The sequence below is a fragment of the Trachinotus anak genome, unplaced genomic scaffold, assembly GCF_046630095.1.
Source record: "Trachinotus anak isolate AG129_WGS33_773 ecotype Australia unplaced genomic scaffold, CSIRO_AGI_Tana_v1 ptg000022l, whole genome shotgun sequence".
Lineage (NCBI taxonomy): Eukaryota > Metazoa > Chordata > Actinopteri > Carangiformes > Carangidae > Trachinotus > Trachinotus anak.
Window position 1 is genome coordinate 1,237,618 of NW_027273873.1, and position 25,486 is coordinate 1,263,103.

General features: G+C 43.5%; 1 protein-coding gene across 7 annotated transcripts in view; it reads right to left on the reverse strand.

Moving 5' to 3' along the window:
- LOC139606527 (IQ motif and SEC7 domain-containing protein 1-like) overlaps window positions 1-25,486 on the reverse strand; it is a 157,215-nt gene that overhangs the window by 50,331 nt on the left and 81,398 nt on the right. The window contains exon 1 of one of the 7 annotated variants that reach the window (XM_071458749.1): window positions 4,060-4,455. The exons of the other annotated variants lie outside the window; for them this stretch is intronic. Coding sequence (XP_071314850.1) covers window positions 4,060-4,124 — 65 coding nt within the window. The 5' untranslated portion in view covers window positions 4,125-4,455. Of the gene's footprint in view, window positions 1-4,059; window positions 4,456-25,486 lie in introns of those variants that run through there. 7 annotated transcript variants of the gene reach the window in all.

The window sequence follows — 25,486 nt, forward strand, 5'->3', positions numbered from 1 at the left end:
CTCATGTCGATCCATGACTGCTGGACGTGTGAATAACAAACTATTTGCAGATAAATTCACTTTAAAAGCTGATGATCCAGTATGTTAATGTTGTATTGACAACTTGTTTCTGCTCCCAGACCACCACACAACAAGAACAACAACAACAACAACAATTACAACAACAACAACAATTACAACAACAACAACAACTACAACAACAAAGCCCCAGTTATTCCAGGTTTAATATTTCAACTGCTCCTCCAACCTGAACGACTGTACAGGTTGTTTGTCCCTAACCTCTGACACGACCCGAACTGTGACCGGATCCCTTTGTCATCATGGTAACATAATGAGATAGGTTAGAGAACCTTCCTCACCATGGTTACAATAATAAACATGAAGTTAAAGCTGTGGGTGTTAACAGCTGGAGGTTGAGGTTATACTACAGACACCTGTCACTGAACCAAAGCCAGAGCAAAATCTATGGAAGCCCAATGCTGTTGTTTTTCTGTTATTATTATTATTATTATAATCATCATTATTATTGTTGTTGTCAATTTAGCTGGTTTCTTTAACTGATCTTGTCGATCATCTGAATTGTTTCTGATGCTCAAACGTTTCAAAAAACTACAATAAGTTTTTCTAAAGTTTGGTTTCTGTAATAAAAACTGTTGAAGTGCTTCAGATAAAGAAATCATCCTTTATGTTCCTCTGACAGTAAAAGGCTACGAAGATCTTATATGTGTGATTACACTCTGTGACTGTCACATGACTGAAGCTGTGATTTTATTGTGTGTTTGGATGGAAGTGTGCGACACACAGGCTGTTGTGCGTCTGCCTGCTCGTTAGAGGGATCACACTGTGGCTGCGCGGTCTGACGGGTCAGAGAGGGAAATGTTAGAGCAGCGATCAGCTTCTCAGCCATCTGATTCTGTCCACACTGACAGCCGACTCATTACTAAGGCAGATTAACCCCATAACCCCCCAGAACAAGAGGGGGGGGGGCGAGAGACATAGAGGGAGACAGAGAGAGAAACAGCCTCATTGTTGAAAACTTGGTTTTGATATACTCAGTCTGTTAAAAGTGAAAATTACAAACCACCAATAAGAACCAGAGAGAAAATCAACCACTTGTATCTGTTCTCAAATGTGTTGCAGATTAGTTGAGTCCATACTGGACATTCAGAGATCCCATGATGCACTTCAGTGTCAGTGAACAAAATCCACAGCATCTGTGTGAGCAAAAATACCTTCCAGGTGAACTCTCCGTCCTCCATCACTTGCACTGAAAGCTCATTAGGACGGGATCTTTTAGTGTCCACTATAAACAGGAGGAAAGATTACAGCCAGTAAAACCTGCTTCACTTTTCATACGAACATCTGACTATTGTTTTAAGACAGACTTAAAAAAAATTGTGAACTTCTCTTTTCAGCGTGTTCATCTGCCTTAAGGCAGGAGTGTCCCACATCTGGAAAATGCCAACATGCAGTTCACTGAGCCCACATTTGGTAGTCAGAGCTGAGTGTATCCCACAATTCATCAGTGTCCGCGGTGCAACACCAGCCCAGCTGTTGGTGGTATTGCACATATGAGGACCGACATGAACACACATGAAGAAGTCAAAGTTTCACATGTTGGATTCTGTCTTAAACATGACGTCATCAGACACATTGATCTGTTTTCTGTGTTATTTATTCCACTCTGTTACAAATTGGCTGATTGATCCTCTGTGATTCCACTTGATGGTGATTCTCATCTCTCTGTAAATCACTGTGGTCAACATCTATTGCTTTTAAATATGCTGAATAAATAAACTGAAATTCATAAATGTTCAAACACGATGGGATGAAGGCTGAATAAATAAACTGAAAATCTGTCCTTCTTAAAGAGATTAATGAGAATAATTCTGAATGACGTCTTTCAATATAAAACTATGTCTCTTTATGCACCATACACCTACGTGCTTGCTGCTGTAAAGTGGTTTGGTTTATGCTTCTTTTTGTTTGTTATGTCCATGTGTTTGTGATTATAAAGCAGGTCTAGGTTCTATATTAATACTGTGAAAGTATCAAAGCCTCAGTCCACAGAGAAATACACACAGCCTGTATTCAGACACTGAGCCTTAAAACCAGCCGTCAGGACTTCTGGAACTTTGTGATGTCACAACAAAGCAGTCACTGCCCTCAGCACAGCCCCCAGCCCCGCCCACCTGGACCCACCATCCAACCTTGCAGGATTTGTTGTTTTTGGTTCTGAAACCACAGATGTATCTTCTGATGGAGATCAACACTTCCGATAAAACACAGAAGTGTAAAATATTGGACCTTTAAACCAAACCATGTGGACACTGTTGGCAGGTCACATAAGGTGGCGCTTGACTACTCGAGGATACTTAAAGTGTTATTGTGACCACAGCTCAGACGGTGGACATGATCCACTGATAAACAAGATGGATACAGACTCACCTGCGCTCACCTTTAAATGACCTCCTATCACTGCAGGCTGAGCAGCCAATGACACACACTCATACACATCACATGACGCTGATGTATTATCTTCCAGTAAGTCAGCAGGTCAGCATCACTGCAGATGTGAGGCAGGTCTGAGCTCAAACTCCACAGTCACAACTGCTTCCAGCACAGCTTCATAGGAGAAAACGAATCAGTGTCTTCAGTTTAATGAGAAACAGCAGGAGCCGAGAACACGACGCCTCACCTCCACTCAGGTGTGAGCTCCTCAGCCTGATTTCTTCTTCATGGTCATTTCAAAAGTTTAAGGACTGTAAGGTCGCACCAACACGCACAGGTAGGGAAAGGTGGAGAGACACACAAGATAAAGAGAGGCAGGAGGAGAGAGAGAGATAAGGAGAGAGAGAGGAGGATGAGATGGAGAGACAGGAAGAGACAAAGGCACACGCACAAGCGTGAACGCGCACCTAGGACAGGTAAACAGTAACGGTGTCACATCAACACCACCACCACTAACACCAATAACACCACCACCACTAACACCACCACCACTAACACCACTAACACCACCACTAACACCACCACCACTAACACCACTAACACCACCACCACCACTAACACCACCACCACCACCACTAACACCACCACCACCACTAACACCACCACCACTAACACCACCACCACCACTAACACCACCACTCACACCACCACTAACACCACCACCACTAACACCACCACCACCACCACCACCACTAACACCACCACCACCACCACCACCACTAACACCACCACTAACACCACCACCACTAACACCACCACTAACACCACCACCACCACCACCACCACCACTAACACCACCACTAACACCACCACCACTAACACCACCACCACCACTAACACCACCACTCACACCACCACCACCACCACCACCACCACCACCACCACTAACACCACCACTAACACCACCACTAACACCACCACCACCACCACCACCACTAACACCACCACTAACACCACCACCACCACTAACACCACTAACACCACCACTAACACCACCACTAACACCACCACCACCACTAACACCACTAACACCACCACTAACACCACCACTAACACCACCACCACCACTAACACCACTAACACCACCACTAACACCACCACCACCACTAACACCACTAACACCACCACTAACACCACCACCACCACTAACACCACTAACACCACCACTAACACCACCACCACCACTAACACCACTAACACCACCACTAACACCACTCACACCACCACTAACACCACCACCACCACTAACACCACTAACACCACCACTAACACCACCACCACCACTAACACCACTCACACCACCACTCACACCACCACCACCAGTAACTCCGACACACAGCCTGACCCCCGCAGCAGCCGCGCCGCTCCTCATCTCCAACCATCAGCTGCTGGATGAGCACTCGGCGGGGACAGAGGAAGGCGCGCAGGCGGCAGTGCGGCATCGCGGGCGGAAAACACGCAGTGAGTCGGTGGGTGAGAGTGGAGGAGGGGGAGGGGGAGGAGGCAGCGACGGGCTGGTCTCAGAGCTGATTTCGCGGTGTTTCTTACCAGTAGAGCAGCTTGTTGTGCAGGATCGCGGGCGTTTTGTCCGAGGCGCAGTTGATGCACCACATTGTTGCTGCTGCTGCTCGACGCGTCTGCCGCTGCGACAACAACCCGGAGGAGAGCGGCCACAGAGAGAGAGAGAGAGAGAGACCATCCGCTGGCTGCTGCCTCAGCCTCTCTCTCTCCTGATCTCCCTCTACCTCTCTCTTTCCTTCGCTCTTCGTCAGAGGCGCATCATCATCATCATCATCCCTCCTTCATCTTCGCCTCCTTCTCTCTCTCCTCTCTCTCTTTCTACTGTACATGTTTAGATCTCTGTTTTTCTACCAAACTCCTTCAAACTTTGCCTTTTATGGTTAAAGACAAGTGTGCATCCACTGAAAGGAGCAAAGGGCCACTCCAGTAATTCAACACTGCGCTTCCACCACACTGAAAGAGACAGATTAAAAAAGGATGGTGAAATCTAAGGAGCAGCAGCTGAGATATCCTGAGTTTTTGTGGGTGTTGAGTCAAAAATTGCACAGTGTTCAGAAAAAGAAAGGAGCTGCGTGTCTCTACATGAAGATGCTGCCGCAGGTCCTGCTGAAGTGATGCAATGAAAACCAGGAGTCACAGATCCGTGAGTTCAGATGCTTCTCAGACACTATACAGCAGTTTATAATTCATTTTATCACAGCAGAAAGTTATCAACATGATGTTTTACTCATTTTATCTCTTAGTGGTCATCAGAATCACACAGTTCATGTTAATCTATCAGGAGTATCCTAACATATCAGAGGTTAGGGTCGGGTTTTTTATCATTTTATTAAATCTGAATCCAACATCAAATCCACTTATTAAATCTGAAGTTCAGCTCCCAGTGTCTACAGGACACGACTTGATCCAAATACAGCTCCTGGTTCACAACAATGAGATGAATGAGGTCTAAGTATTGATTTGATTTGCATAAATAATTGAAGTTGGACGCTTGTGTACATAATGAGCAATCAGCTGATCAATTTTCTAGAGAAGAAAAACACAGATGGCTGGCTCAAAATACTCAAAATTCACTAACTGTTGTGAGAGCAAATAACAGCAACACGCAGCGCGCTGTAAGCTCTCACTGACTGAAGTATCCAACTGGAGACAGCAATATGTTACCGAGTGACACATCTTCTCACTCACAAACAATCTTTAGCACAGTCCAGTCAGCTGCTGGACACTGGTCACATTACAACATGAATCATCTGCGGCTGATGTTTCCTGATCAAAGGTTTGATCGGCGATCTGATCAGTGATGTCACAGTGTACTGACACACATGATTACATCACTGCAGCAAAGAGAGAAGTTAAACTACAAAGGTTCATTTGAAATTAAATAAATGTAAACAATGCTGCATCTTTCAGTTTTGACACTGGAACAAAAACAGCTCAAGTGGAAACCAGATGTGTGAATTTCTTAACTGCTGTATCGAAGCTTGGTGCGTTACAGTAGGAGAAATATTTATCTTAAAATACCCCAGTACCTTGTTTCTGTCCAAGATTCCTGCTCTCTGTCTTAATGAGGTGATAGCTACAGTAGACTAACATTTAATATTTCATAAAGTTTTGTAAGGTGCCAGAGTACATTTGCTCACTTTATTAACTGTCAGTCTGAGCAGCTGCTCATTAGCAGAGAAGCTGCTGTGCTCACTGCGCCTGTTCAGTTTCAGCTGAGAAAGAGGAGCAAGATACAATAAGTAGAAGAAGAAGTCACAGATTTACTTCAGGTAATTAAAGAGAACAGCATGAGAAGTGAGAGCTGTGAGAGTTTGTTGTGTTTTCTGGCAGCGATCGACCGTGAAATGAGAATCTCACAGACCGTCACTCTATCAAAACACAAAACTGAGCGTTGTGCGTTGCGATGAGACGCCGATTGGCTGCGGAGAGGGGCTCCCCGGCATCAGCTGCTCACAGCAGCGGCAGAGATGAGTGACAGCTGCCTGCGTTGCGTGTGTTGATTATGTGCAGACAGGCTGCAGCCTCGGGGCAGCAGGCAAAGTGGGCGAAAGGCCAGCAGCAAAACGACCCAAATTTTCAAGCAAATGCTGCTTTCACAGAGCGTTCAGCGCAAATGTGCTGAATAATTCACATTAGGAAACCTATATGCATCTTAGCAAAGTGTGTAGGAGTGTGAGGGCGGCACACGGAGGGATTTTAGTGTGACATACTGCATGTTAACTTCTACTAAAACTCAAGCAAATCACTGTTAAAGAGACCTGGAATATGCAGTCAACAACAAATCCCAGGACTCTGTGGACCAGTTCAGGTGAAGCTGTACAGAGACTAGAACCAGCTGCTTGTTCAGACTGCTCAGCTCTAATTTTACAGACAACTGCAGGTGAAAAAAGTAGCATAAAGCCATGAAACCAGACACAAACAAACAGTGTGTAGCTCCTAGAAAATCCTCGTATCATCAGATTTTCCAGTGGTCGTGCGTTTGCATGAAGTTCTTCTCACCAACTGGGCAACATCGACACCGTCAGAACCTCCTGACATCTCTGAGCTCTGCAGTTTAAACTACGTGACGTGAACACGCTGAGGGTAAAGTAGGCGCCGAGTTCTGATCAGGAAGAAGAAAACATGGAATAAAATCGATTTTACAACCAGTCCTCTGATATGTACGGTGGCCCTGAGAGCTCAACACACTGCAGCTCAAGAAAACACATGCAAATAGACATCTTCAGAAAACAGTGTTTCCAGGGGACACTGAAAAGTGATGAACCAGGCTGCTGGTCGATGCTCTGTGACTTTTAAAGATAAAAGCACTGAACAACAAGTGCACATGGATGTGTTATATAACATGTGTTATACATTTATGCCCGTGTGTCCCAGCAGGGTTCATCACTTTTCAGTGTCCCCTGGAAACACGTCCATTGTGTTGTATTTGCATTTTCAAAGTAATATTAATAACTGTAGTTGTCAAATAAATGTACTGCAGAAGAGAAAGAAGCATAAAGTACTAAAGTACTACAGTTGTACTTCAGTACTTGAGTCTTGTGGCTCTTCCTCCAGATACTGTCCCAGTGCCCATGAGCAAGGCCCTGAACCTGCCCCTCCCTCCCCTGTCACTGAAACACACAACATGAGAACTGGGAGTATTATTACATCATCAGAGGCTGATCAGGATTCTGATGAATGTTATTGATTATTGATGATTATTGTTTTATGCACCAGCCTCCACTCTTCCCCACTTCTCTCTCTCTCTCTTTCCTGTTTTGAAACAAATCTCTCTCTCTCTCTCTATCCACCCTTCAATCTCAGGACAGTTACCGTGGGCAACAAAGCATGAAACATGAAAGAGCTTCCCCTTGGTTTCCACGGCAACAGGAGCTTGGGCATTTCATAATTTTCTGTTCTGCTCGATGACAAAATGTATTGACCCACACATCCTTCACTATCAGTTCTTCTTTCTGACCGTTCATCATTCTTCCCCCTCTCTTTTTCTCTCTTTCCCTTTTTCTCCATCCATCCATCCATCCCCCCTCCTCCTTCAACAGTGACTCTCCAGCCTGGGGACAAGCTTCTATAATTCATCATTACTTCTCATAAGCTGCACTCCTCCTCCTCTCCCTCCTCCATCTCTTTTTATCTCTCTCTTCTTCTTTGCCTTATTCTCTCCATTCTTTCCCTCCAACTCTCCATCCATCATTTGCTTCCTCTTGCTCTCTTTTCTGCAGCCACATGTTCAGACCAGTCAAGAATCTCCAGGAACAACAAACACCGCTCCGACGACGACGACGACGACGACAACTATGCTACTTCAAAAACTTGAAGGAAGGAAGGGAAGAAAACTTTTGGGGAGAAGTAGGAAAGAAGAGAAAAGCAGACAAGGAGGAGAGGAGAAGTGGAGGAGATAAAGGAGGGGAGGGGAATGGGAGGATAGAGAAAAGAAGGAATGATGAGGGGAGGAAAGAAGGAAATTATGTAAAAGTGGGAGGGGATAGGAGAAAGTAAATGAGGAAAGGAAGCAAGAGAGGATGAAAGAAAGGAAACTCAAAGAAAACGGGATGAGACATAGAAAGATGGGAAAAGAAAAACATGAAGGAGAAAAGAGGAGAGAAAGGGAGGAGGAATGAAAAGAGATGATGAAAGGAAGAAGGAAGAAAATGATTAATAATGTAAACATCAGCTCTCTATCCTTTTTATTTATCCCTCACTTTCTACACATCCATTATTTACTTATCTCTCCATCCTCCTAATTTTCTGTCCATCATCTTTCCACATATTCTACCTGTTCCTTTCTTTTCATTCCTCTCATCTGTTCCTCTTTATCCCTCTTTTAAAGTTCTTATTGTTCCATCTCGTTTTCTCTTTTTTTTCCTCTTCTATCAGTTTGGAGGGAAAAAGGAGGAAAGGAGAGAAATTCTCTCCTTGATTCTTCTCCTTATCTTTTCTCTCCTCTGTTCTTTCCCTTTTTCCTCCCCTCCTCCTGCTTCCTCTCATTTCCTCTCATCCCACTCCCTCCCTTTCTATTTTCTCCCTCCATCTTCCACCCTTGTCTTCCCACTGTTACATCCCCCTCTTTCTTTCTGCCTCTATCTCCCACCTCCCCTCCTCTCTTTTTCCTCCTGTTTCATTCCCTCGTTCATAATCAACTTTAGTTCCAACAATTAGAGAAAGAGAGAGAGAGAGAGAGAGAGAGAGAGAGAGAAGGGCGGGAAGATGATGTTGCTTGGAGACGGTTGCCGTGTAACGGGAGGGGAGGAGCAGAAGGGAGGGCAGTGGGATGGTTGCAGAGTCAAGTGAGGTGTTGCTATGACAACGCAGGTTTCACGCTGTCACTCTGTGTGTGTGTGTTGCTGATTTTAGCACAGAGTGGGAGGGGCCCAGGATCAGAAGCATATGGAGAGGAATGCAACACACATACACACACACACACAGACACACACACACACACACACACACACACACACAGGTTCAGAGAAAAATGCAACGTAACTAAAATCTGGCAGTGCAGCAAGAGAGGGATTTAAATGAAATGCTGCACACACACACACACACTTTCGTCAGTACTGTACTTAAGTACAAGTTTGAGGTACTTGTACTTGAGTAATTCCATTTTATGCAGCTTTATACTTTTACTTTTATCTGACAGCTTTAGGCACTAGTTTCTTTTCAGATAATCATTTTTTACACCCTTCCTGTCCAGTGGAAACTATAAATACACAACTTTTGGATTTTGAATTTTTCTGATAAACTCAAATGTTTCTTTACATCCTAAACAGAAAAAACTCTTTAAAAACCCTGGTAGATTTTCACAAGGCTGAAAATGAGACAAGGTGTTTTAGCACATGAGAAACTGACTTTTTAGACATGCGTGTTTCTGACAGGAGAGCGACGCTACAAACATGAAACAAAACCACACAACAGGACATCAAGTGGTTAAAATTAGTGCAACAGCTACAGCAGTAAAATGCAACACACACATCCAAGCAGCAGAAACAGAAAACACTGACAGCACAAAAGAACTGGGTTCCAGTTCAGGGGCCGCATCCTTCAGAGGACCTGGTCTACGTAGACCACGAAGGCTGAACTGAAACGAGACGGTCTGGCCTAAGGAGGATTTTTGCTTTCTGTCACCAGCTGTGACGACTCTTACTGTTGCGTCACAAAGTGTGACCCCTGTTGCCTAGCAACCTTGACAACACATAACTTGTTTTCACACAACCTTGAGGTTTTAAGGTCTTTTAACAGTGTGAACCTCAGGACAGGGTAGAGCCTCTGTGGCCCAGGAGGAGAAGGAGGCATTTTTCTGACCCATTTGATGGAGCCTTCGAAACAGTTGAGTTGCACCACTGTGACACAATCGGTCTTCAAATGCAGCCTCTATAGGATACTAATATCACTTCCATACTTTTACTTCAGTAAGATTTTGAATGCAGGATTTCTACTTTTCTTCCTCTACCTCTGTGCAGGAGTCAGACTGAACAGGGGTCAGAGTTCGTTCTCTTCACTAAGAGGTTTTGTGTCTCTATAAAAGTATCATATTGTCATATTGAACTGTTGCTGCAGAGAGAGGACGGTCAGTATTTACACGGCCACAGGAGGGCGCTTGTCAGGGAAACGTACAAATACTGTAAATCTTTAACCGATGTGTGTGATCGTGTTTCTGCTGACGGTCTGCAGCGACAGAAGGAAATGTAATATCTGCTGGAGATGCACTGCAGCACTGTACTGCACCACGCACACACACACACACACACACACACACACACATCCACACACAGTTTATCCAGTCAGTGTGTAAATGTGTGTATGGGTGAGGGTGAATACCTGCAGTGCATGTGTGCATATGGGTACACCTGATGCCACAGATGTGTATGTGCGTGTGTGTGGTTGGTTCTCAGTCGAGCTCGAGGTTTTCAGATTCGAGTGGCTGAGCTCGGATCTGTTTCCCTGCAGGAGGAGATTAACAGACAAGACTGAGGAGACGCGACCAGAAACACAAACAGGAGGCAGAAAATAACACACCTGTCACACCTGAACCTACACCTGTCAGGGGAAACATTCAGAAAACTTGTGCACACAAATTACTACTTCGTACTTCCTGCATGAATGAATTTGCGCGATCAACCATCTATAATTCATCTACTGCAAGTGATGAGCTGGCAAAGATAAATGGATGAATGCACTATTTGATCAAATACACTTCAGGGACACGTTGTCTTTAACAACAACCCAGAGAACAACCACACGTCTCCGCCCAACATCCAAACAAAACTGTATTAAAGGGACATTTCGACATTTTATTAAACATGCTTATAATTCAGATTTTTACAAAAAAATAAAAATATTAATTAAAAATATTCATCAAATATCAAAAAAGTACACTGAATATTATATTTTTACTTTAAGTTGCCTTTATACTGCAGAATGACCCATCAGTAGCTCTGTTTCCATTAACCTGCTAATGTGTTAATTCTGAAAAAAACTCTAAAATGTTCCAAAAAAAGAAAAAAAAAGACAAAGAAATATTTTGCTAAATTGAAATGGAAACATTTTTCGACAAAACTGCAAAAACTTTAAACCTGCAGTAACTGATTCTGGCGTCTTATTAGCAAACGGCTGCTTATTTAAACATCAAACGGAGTCATGTTTGTGTCCAGCTCTGTTGTAGCTCTGTGTTTGGTCTCCTCTCTGTGCTGTTCACCGGCTGCTCTCTGACTGAGTCTGATCGCTGTGAGCAGGTAGAGGTCAGAGGCTTTTTACAGCTGTTTCTCCTCTCGCTGTGAGAAGCTGCAGAATCAGTTGATGATTCTCTGCAGGTTCATAACGACCACTGACGCCTGCACTTGTTATCATTTAAACACTGATTATGGACACTTTAAATCAAACTCTGGTACCAGAATGAACACTGGTCGTGTAGCTGCTGATAAATAAACTGGAGGTTTCATCAGGTGTAACAGGATGTCATTGTTTACCCAGCATCCAAAGCTCTACCTCCTGTTGACGCCTGAAGGCTGTAGATGTACTTTCTAAACACATTTCACATGAACTGGATGCGTTAATTGTAAATGGATGCATTCAAATTGCTGTATAATGAGATCTGTCTCAGTTCCACTTCAGCAGCCCCCCCCCCCCCCCCCCCCCCCCGTGGCTAAAGCTCTGACTGGCTCCCTACCTCTCTGTTTCAGATTCAGAAATTCAAACTAAGCTTTTTAATAATTAAGAAAATATGCAAATTGTATTTTAGTTTGAATGTTTCCTTTAATTCGGTCCCATTAGCCTGCAAGTAGTTTTCATCCTGAAACCAAACCCATTAGAAACCATCGAAACGGTCCCAGATATGTTGCTCAGGGGCACTTCAGCACTGACAGGGAGTCAAACCTCTGACCTCACCCCACTGGTCTGTTGTCTCCATTATCAATACACTACTCTCATCTCTTTCCCATGATGCCTTTGTGTTGTGTTCATTCAAACCACAGGATAGGATGTGGATTTTAAAAATAGAAGCAGCCGCAGGGAGCAGCACACGAGTGGGAAAACACTTTTAATCCAAGTGTGGAAATGGTTGTTTTTGTTAAACAGGCTGTGTGTAAAATAAAAAACACATAATCTTTATAGGAATCCAAATAAAAACAAACCGTTCAGGGGAAAACAGAGGATGTGCTGAACAAACAGTCTGTTCTCCCAGGAGAACCTCCAGCCTGACCTCAGGTGACCTCTGACCTTTAAACCCCACCTGATCCATCTTACATCCAATTTAATACTACAGATCTACTTCTCTACATATTAAGGTGGATTATGAAAAATACAGATACTTTGGTAAAAGTGAAACTTTATATTTGTGAGATGTTTTTAGAGATTTATGTTTGTAGCAGGAGCCAATGAGCTGAGAGCTGCAGACAGAGTCAGGACGTGCGGAGAATCAGTCTCATCATATAATATCTCTGGTTGTATCAGACCCCTGCAGGCATCTCTGCAAATCAATGAGCAGGACTGATCCATGGAGCGGTGAGATTTTTCAGGTGTCACATTTGATTCACCAGAGACACACAAAGACTTTCCCATGTGTGGTCAACACAATGCAACAATATATATATAGATTTGCTATCGGCAGATTCTCCGTTTCAGCTGCTCAGATGCAAATAAAATGATGAGGACATTTTATTTCTCTACATGTGATTAATCTAACTTTATATAAAAAACTTCAGGTCCCTGTTTAGTCCCTGTTGCCCTCCACAGTGTCCACAGACTCCACATGAAAACCAACACACTGTTTGCAGAGGAAAAGCATTGATAAGTGGAATCAATACTGTCACAGCTGATTGATGATCAACAACCAGACGATACTCGATTTCCCTGAACTACACACAGCTTCCATTCAACCCTCTGTTCAGGAGAAAGACATGTATGGAGCGAACGTGTCCACGTGAGGCTTGTACACGATGCAGTTAAGTAGAAAGACTGAAGTGCTGAACACGCAAAGAGCACTGAACAGACGCGGCATCAAAACAGAGAGAAGCTGCAGAAACACAACACACACCCAGAGTTTCAGACATGCACAGGACCAACACACAAACAGGCTTCCTGCTGTCTTTGAACACAACACAAGAACTACATGTATCTGTGTCATGACCTCAGGCATCTGCACTAACACTACGAACATGCTCCGCACAGTATGTATGTGTAGCACATAGAACACGTAGTGTAGAGCGGAGGATATGATTTAGTGATGTGACCCATAGAACACAGCCTGGTCTGGTTTGTTTCCTGCAGCGTCTCTGTGGACGTGTCCAGTGTCGCGTGTCAGCGGTCGCTTTCAGCTCGTTTAAGCCTGAAGAGCAACAAGGACTCACAGCCTGAGAGGAAGGTCTCTGTGTGAGGAGGAGCAGAGGAAGTATTCATCTGTAAAAACACACAGTGAGATGACAGGCTTCAACCACAGCAGGAAGACAGATGCAGAAATCCTGCTGCATGGAAACTGAGACAAAGATTCATCTCCTCCTTCAAGGTCAGAGCTTTAGAGAGAGAGAGAGAGAGAGAGTGTGTGAGCTTTAAGTCTGAGGACAGGTCAGCCTGCTCACCAGCCTCTGAGCATTGATGTTCAGACCCCTTAACCTTATCATTTAATTTTGAATTCATAAAAATACCCATCAATCTACACTCAATAATCTAGATATATATATATATATATATATATATATATATATATATATATATATATATATATATATATATATATATATGACATAGTTAGCAAAACACACACCTATTAGAGCTGTGTCCCAGTTCAGGGGCCATGGGGGTCTATGAGGGTGTGGCCCTGTGTGGTCATTGCAGACTGTGAAGGCTGAACTGAAATGACACAGTCTGGTCTACAGGGGATTTTTCGTTGTCTGTCACCAGCTGTCGCCTAGCAACCTTGACAACACCTGCCTTTTTTGCAGAAAGTGAGGGGAAGCCACCTTACAGTATCAAACTAACAGTCTGACCTCAGATCAACGTATAAACTCATCCATCGTTATAATTTCTGTTAAATTAAGACAAACTATAAGTCACTGATTGAGCAGCTCACACTGCTCTGCTCAGTCCAGCAGGAATGAACCAACACATTTTACTGTGACTGTACAGTTATTCTGTTATATCTGTGCATTCATGGTGTGTTTGACTGGACCGTATGTCGACACTGTTCTGTTGACATGTTCGACTCTGTCGTCTCAAAGTAACAAAAAGTGAAACATCTGAATAAACTCGTGTGAGTCCACAACAGACAGGAAGTCAGAACAAAAACAGCCTCCTGATGAACACAGAGTGAAGAGGAGGAGAAACAGCACCACCTGCTGCAAGACTGAGGCAGAACCACACACACAGAGAGCGAGAGAGAGAGATACACACCTCTTCTTTTTTCTGTCCGTTTCTCACTAGTTCTTTCTTTCTTTCTCTTTTCTCCCCCCTCTCTCTTCTCCTTTTTCTATTTCTTTGACTCTTATTTTTAGTTTGTCTTTTTTTCTCTTTCAACAACCATCTTTCTTTCTTTCTTTCTTTCTTTCTTTCTTTCTCATAACTGATACTACAATTGTCCCTATCCACCTTTCTGGACTATATAGACAAAAGTATGTGGACACATCTTTCTGCACTTTCTAAGGATATTTGAGACGACAGTGTTTCGATCACTCCTCTGTTTTCTAAAACAGTTAAAGAAATGTTTTCCCAGTTTGTTGTGGAGGAACCTGACTGGTCTGCACAGAATCATGACCTCAGCCCAGTCCAACACCTTTGGGATGAACAGGAGCAGAGACAGTGAAGCAGACCTGATTCAGACCTCGGTGATGCTCGGGGGTGAATCCCTGCAGCTGTTAGAGCTGCAGGTTAATGAACATGGTGTTACAGTTACAGATAGGTGTAATGTTAGATTGTCCACATACCTTTGGCCACATAGTGTATCTGCTTCTCTTTGTTTCATCCTGTCTTTGCTTCCTTCTTTCTTTCCTTCCTATCTGTTATTCCTTCCCTCTTCTGAATTCTTTCCATCCAGTCTTCCTTTTTTCTCCTCCCTCATCCATCTTTACCTTTCTCTCTCTCACCTCATTCACTCTCCACATCTCTCTATCACTCTCCCACCGGTCCTGTTACCTCATCTCTCTCTTTCTCTCTCTCCATTCTTTCTTTCTCTCTTCACTTGTCCACCCTGTCTCTCCATCTTTTGTCTTTCCGTTTCTTCTCTTCCTACCAAACCAATTATAAATATGTCTCCATCTCCTTGTTTTCCTCCCACTCTCTCTCTCTTTTCTCCCTCCTCACCACCTGTCTCTCTCTCGTCATCCCTCTCTCTGTCTCCCTCCATCATCCTCTGTAATTACTTCCTTCATCTAATACCTGAGAGGATTTGAAGCGATGGGAGACTTGTCTCGCCCTCGTTTGCTGCTCTTTTATCTTCTTCCTATTCTCCTCTATTTTCAACTCGTTTTCTTTCCCTCTCCTCCTCTTCGCCTCCCTGTTCCTCCACAAACTCTGCCAGAGTTATAACTTTGCACCAACTCTTGTCTACGCTTGTTTGTGATCTCGTTTCCTGATTCACAGCACTTGTGACTTCTGTTTTTTGTCAAAGCAGAGTGAGCTATAATAATCCAGAAAAAGATGAGACATAAACAGTATCCTGCATGTACTGTATGGAAATATGTTTGTTGGAGGTAACATGTTACTAAGTATTATAATCATCAGACTACACTTTCCTGTAAAAAAAAAAAAAAAAAAAAAGCACCATCTGATGTAACAAACAGTCCTCAGGGCTCATATTGTTTGTGAGTCCGTTTGTGTGTCATCAAGGCAAAATGTCATCCTGAGACACTGACTGCAGCAGGAACTAACACAGAGGGGGTTTTGAGGACTTTGGCAGGTTTGTTTGTTTGATCATGTCTCAGTGCAGCTGAGATCAAAATGAAACCAACCAGTCGTCCGACCTCCAAAAATCAACCTATGAACAACCGCACAGGTCTTTACGACCCACAGCAGCGTCTCCTGAAATACCGCCCTGACAGTGTCAGGCGTACGGACCTTGGTTGTCATGTTTACAATAATTAACACGTTCTGTGCTAAGAGGGATGTACCTACCTTTGTTGCCATGGTTACTATAATAACAGTCATGTCTTGGTTAGGTTCAGGTAAAGACGGTGATTTGGGTTCAAATAAGTTCTTCCTCAACATCAGATGATCTTTGTTGTCATGGTTACAATAATAACAACGAACGGTCATGGATAACAGAAACAACATAAACTGCTCCTGTCACATGGGAATCGAACACCGCTCTCCTGGGTCATATTCATCCATCCACCCCAACCTCCTCCTGATGTGGACTTTGTCGCTCTATAAACTACGTCACCGCACTTTTCCCTTTGCTCCTGTCATCGTTACTACGACCACTAGATGTCGCCTAGCAACAAAACCTGACTATGGGTCATAGTGACCTGCTGACAGACGACCTGTGACCTCAATTTTTACAGGACTCAAAATATAACCTCTTTACCCTTGTCTATTTTCAAACTCAGCCTTAACCAGATTCTTAACTAATTTTAACCTAAATTTAAAAACCAATTTCAACCTCAAACTCAATTTAAACCATAATCCTTTTCCAACCTTAAGATCTTTTGAACATTATTTTGAAATCTCTTGGGGGAATGTGGAGTTTGCTCAGATATACTTTGTTTCCCCTTGTTTCCAGTCTTAATGCTACGCTAATGACCATGAAATAATTTCATAAATCAATAAAATTAAAGATGACTAATGAAAAACAACTAAGAAACCTCCATTAGGTAATTTTATTTTATAGTAGTAACAGCAGTAAAGAGGTTTTGATTCTGTACACCTTTAAAATAAGACTTTATCATATGCGACGCTGTTATTTACATTGTTAATAAAATGATGTCTGGGAATTAAAATGAATAGAATTAAAATCAATCTATGACTTCTGACTCTTTAGTGAACAATTGAGACAAAAAATGAATTTCAAAGCAAGCCAAGAGGGTTGATGGGAAATGTGGTCCACTGATGAGTCAGTCACCCCCCCCCCAGCCCCAGCGTTTTATCTGGCAATGCTATAGGCCTACTGGTGTTTAAAATGTAACACGCAGCACTTTAATGTAATGAAGTGGATTCTTCAGCTCATATTCTCCCTTTTCATCAGTTTGTCTCTGTCTCTCTCTCTCTGTCACTGTCATTCTCTCTCTCTCGCTTCCTGACACTCAGTCTCTCTCTCTCCAATCATTTCCCAGACAGAAGACAGTTGTGCAGCGTCAGCCTTTACATTTATAGCTTAGGCTTGATGTGTGTGTATGTGTGTGTGTTTGTGTGTGTGTGTGTGTGTGTGTGTGTGTGTGTGTGTGTGTGTGTGTGTGTGTGTGTGTGTGTGTGTGTGTGTGTAGTGCCAGCAAGGCAGAGGATGCAGATGCAGGACTACAAACCTCAGCATCCCTCACTAATGGTTACAGCTCTGCCTTTTACTCTGCTGTGCTCAGGCCCGAGTAAGACGATGCAAGTTAATTAAGAAACATTCGTGTCATAGTTTTTTACCATTACAGGAAATGAAAACTGGCCTCGGCGTGATGCCTCAATTCAAAGCTGTTGTCCTATCCAATCAGAAAGCAATCTCATATATGGAAGTTCAAAACCGGCACTGAGAACAGAGTGAAGGGAGTCAACGTGTTGGTCGTGTCTGACTATCACAGATGTGCAAGTGTCAGACGATTACAGCAGAAATGCCAAAGATGTTTGAGGTCATTTAGAAACTGTCACCATTACGTAGTTTATCCACAGAAAGCCTCTGCAGCTGTAGAATGTCCTGCTCACCATCTCGCTCATCAGCTCACTTGGTTGGTTACTCAGTTAGCAGCAGTAACTGCAGTTGGTGGTATAAAAAGTAACAGTAATCTGTAACCAGAAGTTAACTGTATCAATGAGCTGTTAGCAGTGCTAGGAGAACTGAGCAGTATCAATAGTTAACAGTGCTAACAGAAGTCAGCAGTACCAACAGTAGTTAGCGGTGGTAGTTAGCAGTATCCATATTAGTTAATGGTGTGTAGTATAAACAGTAGTTATTGGTGTTAGCAGAAGTTAGCAGTATCAACAATTAGCAGTTGGCTGTGGTAGTAGAAATGAGCAGAATCAACAATTAGTGGTCGTCGTAGAAGTTAGCATTGTCAACAGTAGTCAGCTGTGGTAGTTTGCAGTATGGACAATAGTTAACAGTTTTAAGAAGGTTTTTAACAGTAGTTAGTGGTGGTTGAATCGACTGAGGTAGACCTAGTTAGTAGTAGAAGTTAGCAGTACGGACAGTAGTTAGCAGTGGTGGTGCAAGTTAGCAGAAAAAAATGCCACACAGGTTAGTGGTGGGAGTATAAATTAGCAGTATCAACAGCAGTTAACAGTTTGAAGAATAGTTAACAGAATCACCAGCTGTTGTTTGGCAGAAGTAGAAATGAGCAGTACATTAGCTGCTTTACTTTCATAAAGTCTCTGTGCAGCTACAGCAGCCACAAAACTAATATTAACAGATCTCCAGGGAGGTTTTAGCAGACTTTTTCTAATTTTACCTGTTTTCCTTTAGCACCAAAATCATTAAGGTTACCCTGTGGAGACCATCAATAATCTCAGTGAATGTCAGGGAAATGTCTCTCCAGCCAAATGAACTAGTGTTAACATCACAGGGCCATCAGAAAGGTAAAAATGCTGGTAAACCAGCCTAATAGTTATAGTGCACTATATCTGTCTTATTACATTGTCTTTTTGCCTATAGTGATGACAAGCAGAAAAATCTGGAGACATAAGCAACTGAAAGGTCATTTTTAGGAAATTACAGATGCTGCTATTCCAGTTTGGGACATGCATCACTTTCATAAAGCCCTACTAGCTACTGAAGCCACAAAAAATATGCACAGATCTCCAGGGAGAATGATAAACACCAATATAGGCTTCCGTCTCAAGAATTAAGGCTCCTCTCCTCTGTTTCTGCTTTCGCCACCAAACCCCCTCCTGGTTGTCCTGCTAGCTACGGCGGCTAGCAAACATCCTGGCAGCTCGCTCACTAAATAATTGAGCGGTCGTGCACTTGAGTGTCTTAACACTTCACTTCACTGCGGCCCCGACGGGACCGGCTTATTTTGGGCTGCTGCCTCTTCTCCACAAAGCTCTGCCCTCATAATTCTCAGGAATGAAATGCTAAACAATGCGCTCAACTCTGCTTTGAGCTTAAAAAATGTAAGGAATCAACAACAATCAGCAATTTAGCATTTCAATGCTATGACTTCAGCTTTAGTGCTGAGTGAAAATTGGGAAAAAAGGGGAAAAATTAATAAGATTTAATGGTGGAATTTGAGACATAGATCATGGATGTTTAGATCATGATATATCGACATTGAGCCGCAACTGGAGTTGTGTTTTTGATTTTTGTTCTTTGTTCTAGGTGAGATGCCTGAACAAATAGGTCAAACTTATGAATTTTTCATTGTGTTTACATTTTCCCCTGCGTTCTGATGGGGTTAGACAGCAGCTAAATGAACAGAGAGAAAACGCTGATGAAATAGATCAAATGTTAAATCACTTTCAAACCTCTGTATTCTCCTCACAGTCAAAGCTACAGTATTTATGATGAATGAGCAGGTGATAAGAGGGGTCACAGAGAGAAGGAGATGAGGTAAAACATCACAAAAATGTTATTTAAAGATCGAAAAAAAAACAAAAAAAGTCAGACCACAGTGAAAATTTCATTAAGACAGATTAAATGGGGGAAAAATGTCCTCAACCCTTCCTTTTATACTACATGGACAGGACTCTCATACATTTAATCTGACCTAGTTCAGGTGTGTTTGATTTAAATCATCCCACAGCTCAAACATCAGACCTTTTGTCCCAACATGGCTGACGAGTTTCTGCAGGGTTTAATGCATTAGAGTTACAGTGTACAACATCATCCAGGTGTTGGTATTACATTTCTTTCTATTTGTGTTGTCAGAGTGTCAATATAACAATATAAATCATATTAAGTCTTTTCTCCCAGCTAGAAGACGGAAGAGGGATCAGGTAAAGCTCTACTGCCTTCTACATCATGCTGCAACTGATTTTCAGGTAGTTAATTTTGTTGTTTTAAAACAAAAGCAGAAAACAGTAAAACAGAGCTGTTTTACTGTTTTTGTTGTCAAAATTTAAAAACAGAAAAATGAAAATCCAATTTGATGAAAAAATTCATCAAAGGCAAGGTAAATATTTCAAAATAAAAGCAAAGAGCCTAGAATGGCCAATCTATAAAAGTATAAAATTATGAAAGCTCACAGAGATATATAATACAGACAGATCACACAGTTTTGATAAAATATTTTTCATGTCTTAATGCAAAGCAAAAAAAGAAGATCATTATATAGCTAATGGCCAAAACTAGGGAAGTCCAAGCTGATTCCACATCTGCTGCTTTGTCGGTTGATCTGAAAACATCCTTTGAGAACATAAAAGACGCAGGATGCTGGAACAGACTAATGGCTCCTTTATGCTCCAGTTGCTCCACTGTACTGGTGTTACTGGTCCGTTCCCAGTAGCCACAGCCCAGCTCGACCTTCCTCAGCTGAAGAAGGAGTGTTTGCAGTACATAACACAAATTCATGTTTGATTTAAAACGAGTTGCAAATTTATTCAGCTGCTGCTTCACATAAGTCTGCTTGATAAGGAGAGAGAGGAGGGAGCACGCAGGTCTGGATTACTCTACTTCTGAGGACCATAGCGAAAAATTATGCACTCCTCACAATCATCTTCTCAACTGCACACTTAACCTTAACGTTAGCCTTTACTGAGGTACGGTTAGATCTGCAAGAAATGATGTTTGCATACAACTAGTTTACCTGCAGCTAATCACAACCTGCTGTAAACCCAAGTTTATCTTCAGCTAAAGCTAATCTGAATGCAAATCTAATCTTTATCCATCCTAAACCTAGTTCTATCCTCAGCCTTAGCCTGATTCTAACCATAACCTCATCAACCTCAACTCAGTTCTAATCTTAACTTAAATTTGATTAACCTAATCTCAATCTAAACCTATTTCTAAACTAAACTCAATTGTAGCCTAACGCTAACTCTAATTTATGTCTAAACTGAATTCTAAACTACACATAATTATAACCTCAACCTCAACCAATTTAATTCTAAACTAAATCTTATCTTAATTTCAACCATAAACCTAAACTCAGCCAAAATATACAACAACTCCTCCAACGTGAACAACAACCCTCTGATACGAGCCATAGCAGTGTCTCCTGAAATAGCATAGGTGTACCAGACCTTGGTTGTCATGGTTACAATACTAAAGAGTGACATACCTTCCTTTGTTGCCATGGTTACTATAATAACAGTCATGTCTTGGTTAGGTTCAGGAAAAGATGGTGATTTGGGTTAAAATCAGTTCTTCCTCAACATCAGATGATCTTTGTTGTCATGGTTACAATAATAACAGTGAACGGTCATGGATGATAGAAACAACATAAACTGCTCCTGTCACATGGGAATCGAACACCGCTCTCCTGGGTCATATTCATCCATCCACCCCAACCTCCTCCTGACGTGGACTTTGTCGCTCTATAAACTACGTCACCGCACTTTTCCCTTTGCTCCTGTCGACCTCTGGGCTCGTCTTTTACAGGAGGACAGTCTCAAAATAAAAACCTTTTAACTAATTCTAATCCTTTATCCTAACCTAATTCCAAACTCAGCCACAACCAGATTCTAACTTTGACCTAAACCTAATTATAACCTAAACATAAACATAATCCTTTTCCAACCTTAAGATTTTTTATTTGAACATTATTTTGAAATCTCTCGGGGGAATGTGGAGTTTGTTCAGATAAACCTTGTTTCCTTTTGCCTCCAGTCTTTATGCTAAGCTACCTTCCGAACCTTATTTTGTCAGAGCTGCAGAGCCTGAATATCTACAACAGAGCTACAGGGAAAGTTAGTGTGACCAACTGTGACGGACACAACGACACAAATATGAGAATTAAGACTGAAAAATACCAGAATTTTACTTTTTCAATCCTTGACCCTAAAAACCACAGAAACCAGCTGCAACCAAAGACGTCCTCACAAGTCTGACCTGTCCTCAGAAAGATGGAAGTATAAGAGCTGGAAATCTCACACATACACACACACACACACACACACACACACACGAATAATGTGGTGCACTGATTGTCAGGTTGTCGCTCCAAAGAAAATCAGCTGAAGGGAACAACTGATAACACACAGAAACATGCAAGCTGACACAGGGACACACACACACACATAGACACACACACACAATTCCAGTTTACTACTTCATTTAACACACACACACACACACACTGCAATGCATACAATTACACTTGATGTACATTAACGTCCTCTCTCTAAAATGCATACGTCTGCGTTTCACACACACCAAACACACTAAGTGCACAGGTACTACAAGCATGATGAACTTGTAGTTAACACACACACACACACGTACAGCCTACTATTATCACCAGCCGATGCTGTGCAGCAGCAGCGTTTCTTACCGTTATGAAGACAATGGAGACGCCTTCCATTCATTTACACTAGAGAGGATAAAACACACACACACACCTTCACACACCTCTCTCTCTCTTTCACTCGCTCGCCCTGTCTCCTCCTCCTCCTTCTTCTTCTACTGCTTCTTTCTCTGAGCCTGCCCTCCCTTTACTCCTCTCTTCCTTCGCCCCTTTCGCTCTCTCTCTCTCTCACCTCCTCCCTTGCTTTGTCTACCTCTCTCGCCCAGCCACTCGCCCAGCTCCTCCTCCTCCTCCTCCCTCCCTCATTCCTCTACGCCTTTTCTTTCAATTTAACCTCTGTCCTCCTTTTCTTCATCTCTGTCTTCGTTTCCACCCCCCCCCCACTCTCTTTCTCTCTTTGCCCCTTTCTCTCCCTACCTCCCTCGCCCCCTCTCTCTCTGGGTGTATCCTCTATGGAGATGCATGGCTGCTTTCTTGACAGCCTCTTCTCCACGTGTCTGCTTGTGAATGTATGTGTGTTTTCACTCTCCAGTGCACACACTCAGCCTGTCAGTCACATTCATGTGCACTCACCCATTGACACACACACACACACACAAACTAATATTCATCTGGTCTTGGCAGCACACATACACTCATCTTCTTTGACACACATCTGATAGCTCTCTTTCTCCCTCCATCCTTTCCTCTCTCTCCTACACACACACACACACACACATCCTCCTCTCATTAACTCGTCCTCTCTCTCTCTCTCTCTCTGTACACACCTCTGTCTCTCTTTCTATTTACACACCTTCCTCTTTTTTCTCTCCTCATGCAGCTCACGGCGATGCAGCTGGCAGCCTCACAATTTCACATTTCTAGCAGCGACACATCCCTGAATGTACGTACAACACACACACACACACACACACACACACACCTTCAGTAATATGGGTGGGTATACGGCCAACATGTTTCCGTGCATCATGGTCACGTGGTGCGTGCGGCGGGCGGATTAGCAGGTGTGGTGCTGTGAGTCCTGGACTCTGCAGACTGAGGCTGCGGCCTGTTCACAGGAAACTCTGCAGCAGAGTCAGGCTCTGTCTCCTCTTCCTTCTCATCTCTCTCTTTCTCTCTTCCTCTGCCAGAACTGCTTGTCCTCTATTTTCTCTTTTTCTCTACCTCTTTTTTCCTTTTCTGTCTCCTCATGTTATCTCTTTCTCTCTACTTGTCTACATCCTTCTTTCCTCTACTTCCTCATTTCTCTCCTCTTTCTTTCTTTTTTTTTTTCTTTCTTTCCTTCTACTCCCCCCGTGAGTTCACCTCAATCATCCTGGTCGGTGTTTACATCCCACCACAGGCCAACGTGCAGGAGGCACAGCGGGCGCTCGCCGACCAGATACTGTGTGTGGAGCAGACCTACCCGGACTCCGTAGTTATTGTCCTTGGTGACTTTAACAAAGGGAACCTCAGTCATGAACTGCCCAAATACAGACAGTTTGTTAATTGCCCGACCAGAGAGGGGAACACTCTGGACCACTGTTACACCACAATCAGTGGTGCTTATCACGCTGTCCCCCGGGCTGCACTGGGCCACTCTGACCATGTCATGGTCCACCTGATTCCCACATACAGGCAGAAACTAAAACTGTGTAAACCTGTTGCGAGGACATCAAAGCAGTGGTGCAGTGAAGCCATAGAGGATCTGCGGGCATGTTTGGACTGCACTGACTGGGAGGTGTTCAGGACTGCTTCCAACAGTCTGGATGAGTTCACAGAGGCTGTGACGTCATACATCAGCTTCTGTGAGGACTGCTGTATCCCATCACGCACCAGGGTGAGTTATAACAATGACAAACCCTGGTTCACAGCTAAGCTCAGTCAGCTCAGGAGGCAAAAGGAGGAAGCTTTCAGGAGTGGGGACAGGGACAAGTTTAAAGAGTCCAAGTACAGGTTTAGCAAAGCGGTGAGAGAAGCTAAACGACTGTACTCTGAGAAACTTCAGCTCCAGTTCTCAGCCAATGACTCTGCTTCTGTCTGGAAAGGGCTCAGAAAGATCACAAACTACAAACCTAAACCCCCCCACTCCATTAACGACTTCCGTCTGGCCAACGATCTGAATGAGTTCTACTGCCGCTTTGAAAGACAGTGGGACAAGCCTGACACTAACCTCCACATCAGAGCCACATCAGAACCCCCCTCCTCCTCCTCTACCAAAGGAACGTCTCTCTCTATCCTGGAGAGAGATGTCAACAGGCTTTTTAAGAAGCAGAACCCCCGCAAAGCAGCCGGTCCTGACTCTGTCTCTCCATCATCCCTGAAGCACTGTGCTGATCAGCTGTCTCCAGTGTTCACAGACATCTTCAACACCTCACTGGAGACCTGCCACGTGCCAGCCTGCTTCAAATCCTCCACCATCATCCCTGTCCCCAAAAAACCAAGGCCCACAGGTCTAAATGACTATAGACCCATTGCCCTGACCTCTGTGGTCATGAAATCATTTGAGCGTCTTGTCCTGTCCCACCTCAAATCCATCACTGACCCACTCCTGGACCCCCTGCAGTTCGCCTACAGAGCCAACAGGTCTGTAGACGACGCCGTCAACATGGCTCTCCACTTCATCCTCCAGCACCTGGACTCCTCAGGGACCTATGCCAGGATCCTGTTTGTGGACTTCAGCTCTGCCTTCAACACCATCATCCCGGCTCTGCTGCAGGACAAGCTCTCCCAGCTGAGCGTGCCTGACTCCACCTGCAGGTGGATCACCGACTTCCTGTCTGACAGGAGGCAGCACGTGAAGCTAGGAAAGCACGTGTCTGACTTCCAGACCATCAGCACTGGATCCCCGCAAGGCTGCGTTCTTTCTCCTCTGCTCTTCTCCCTGTACACCAACACCTGCACCTCCAGCCATCAGTCTGTCAAGCTCCTGAAGTTTGCAGACGACA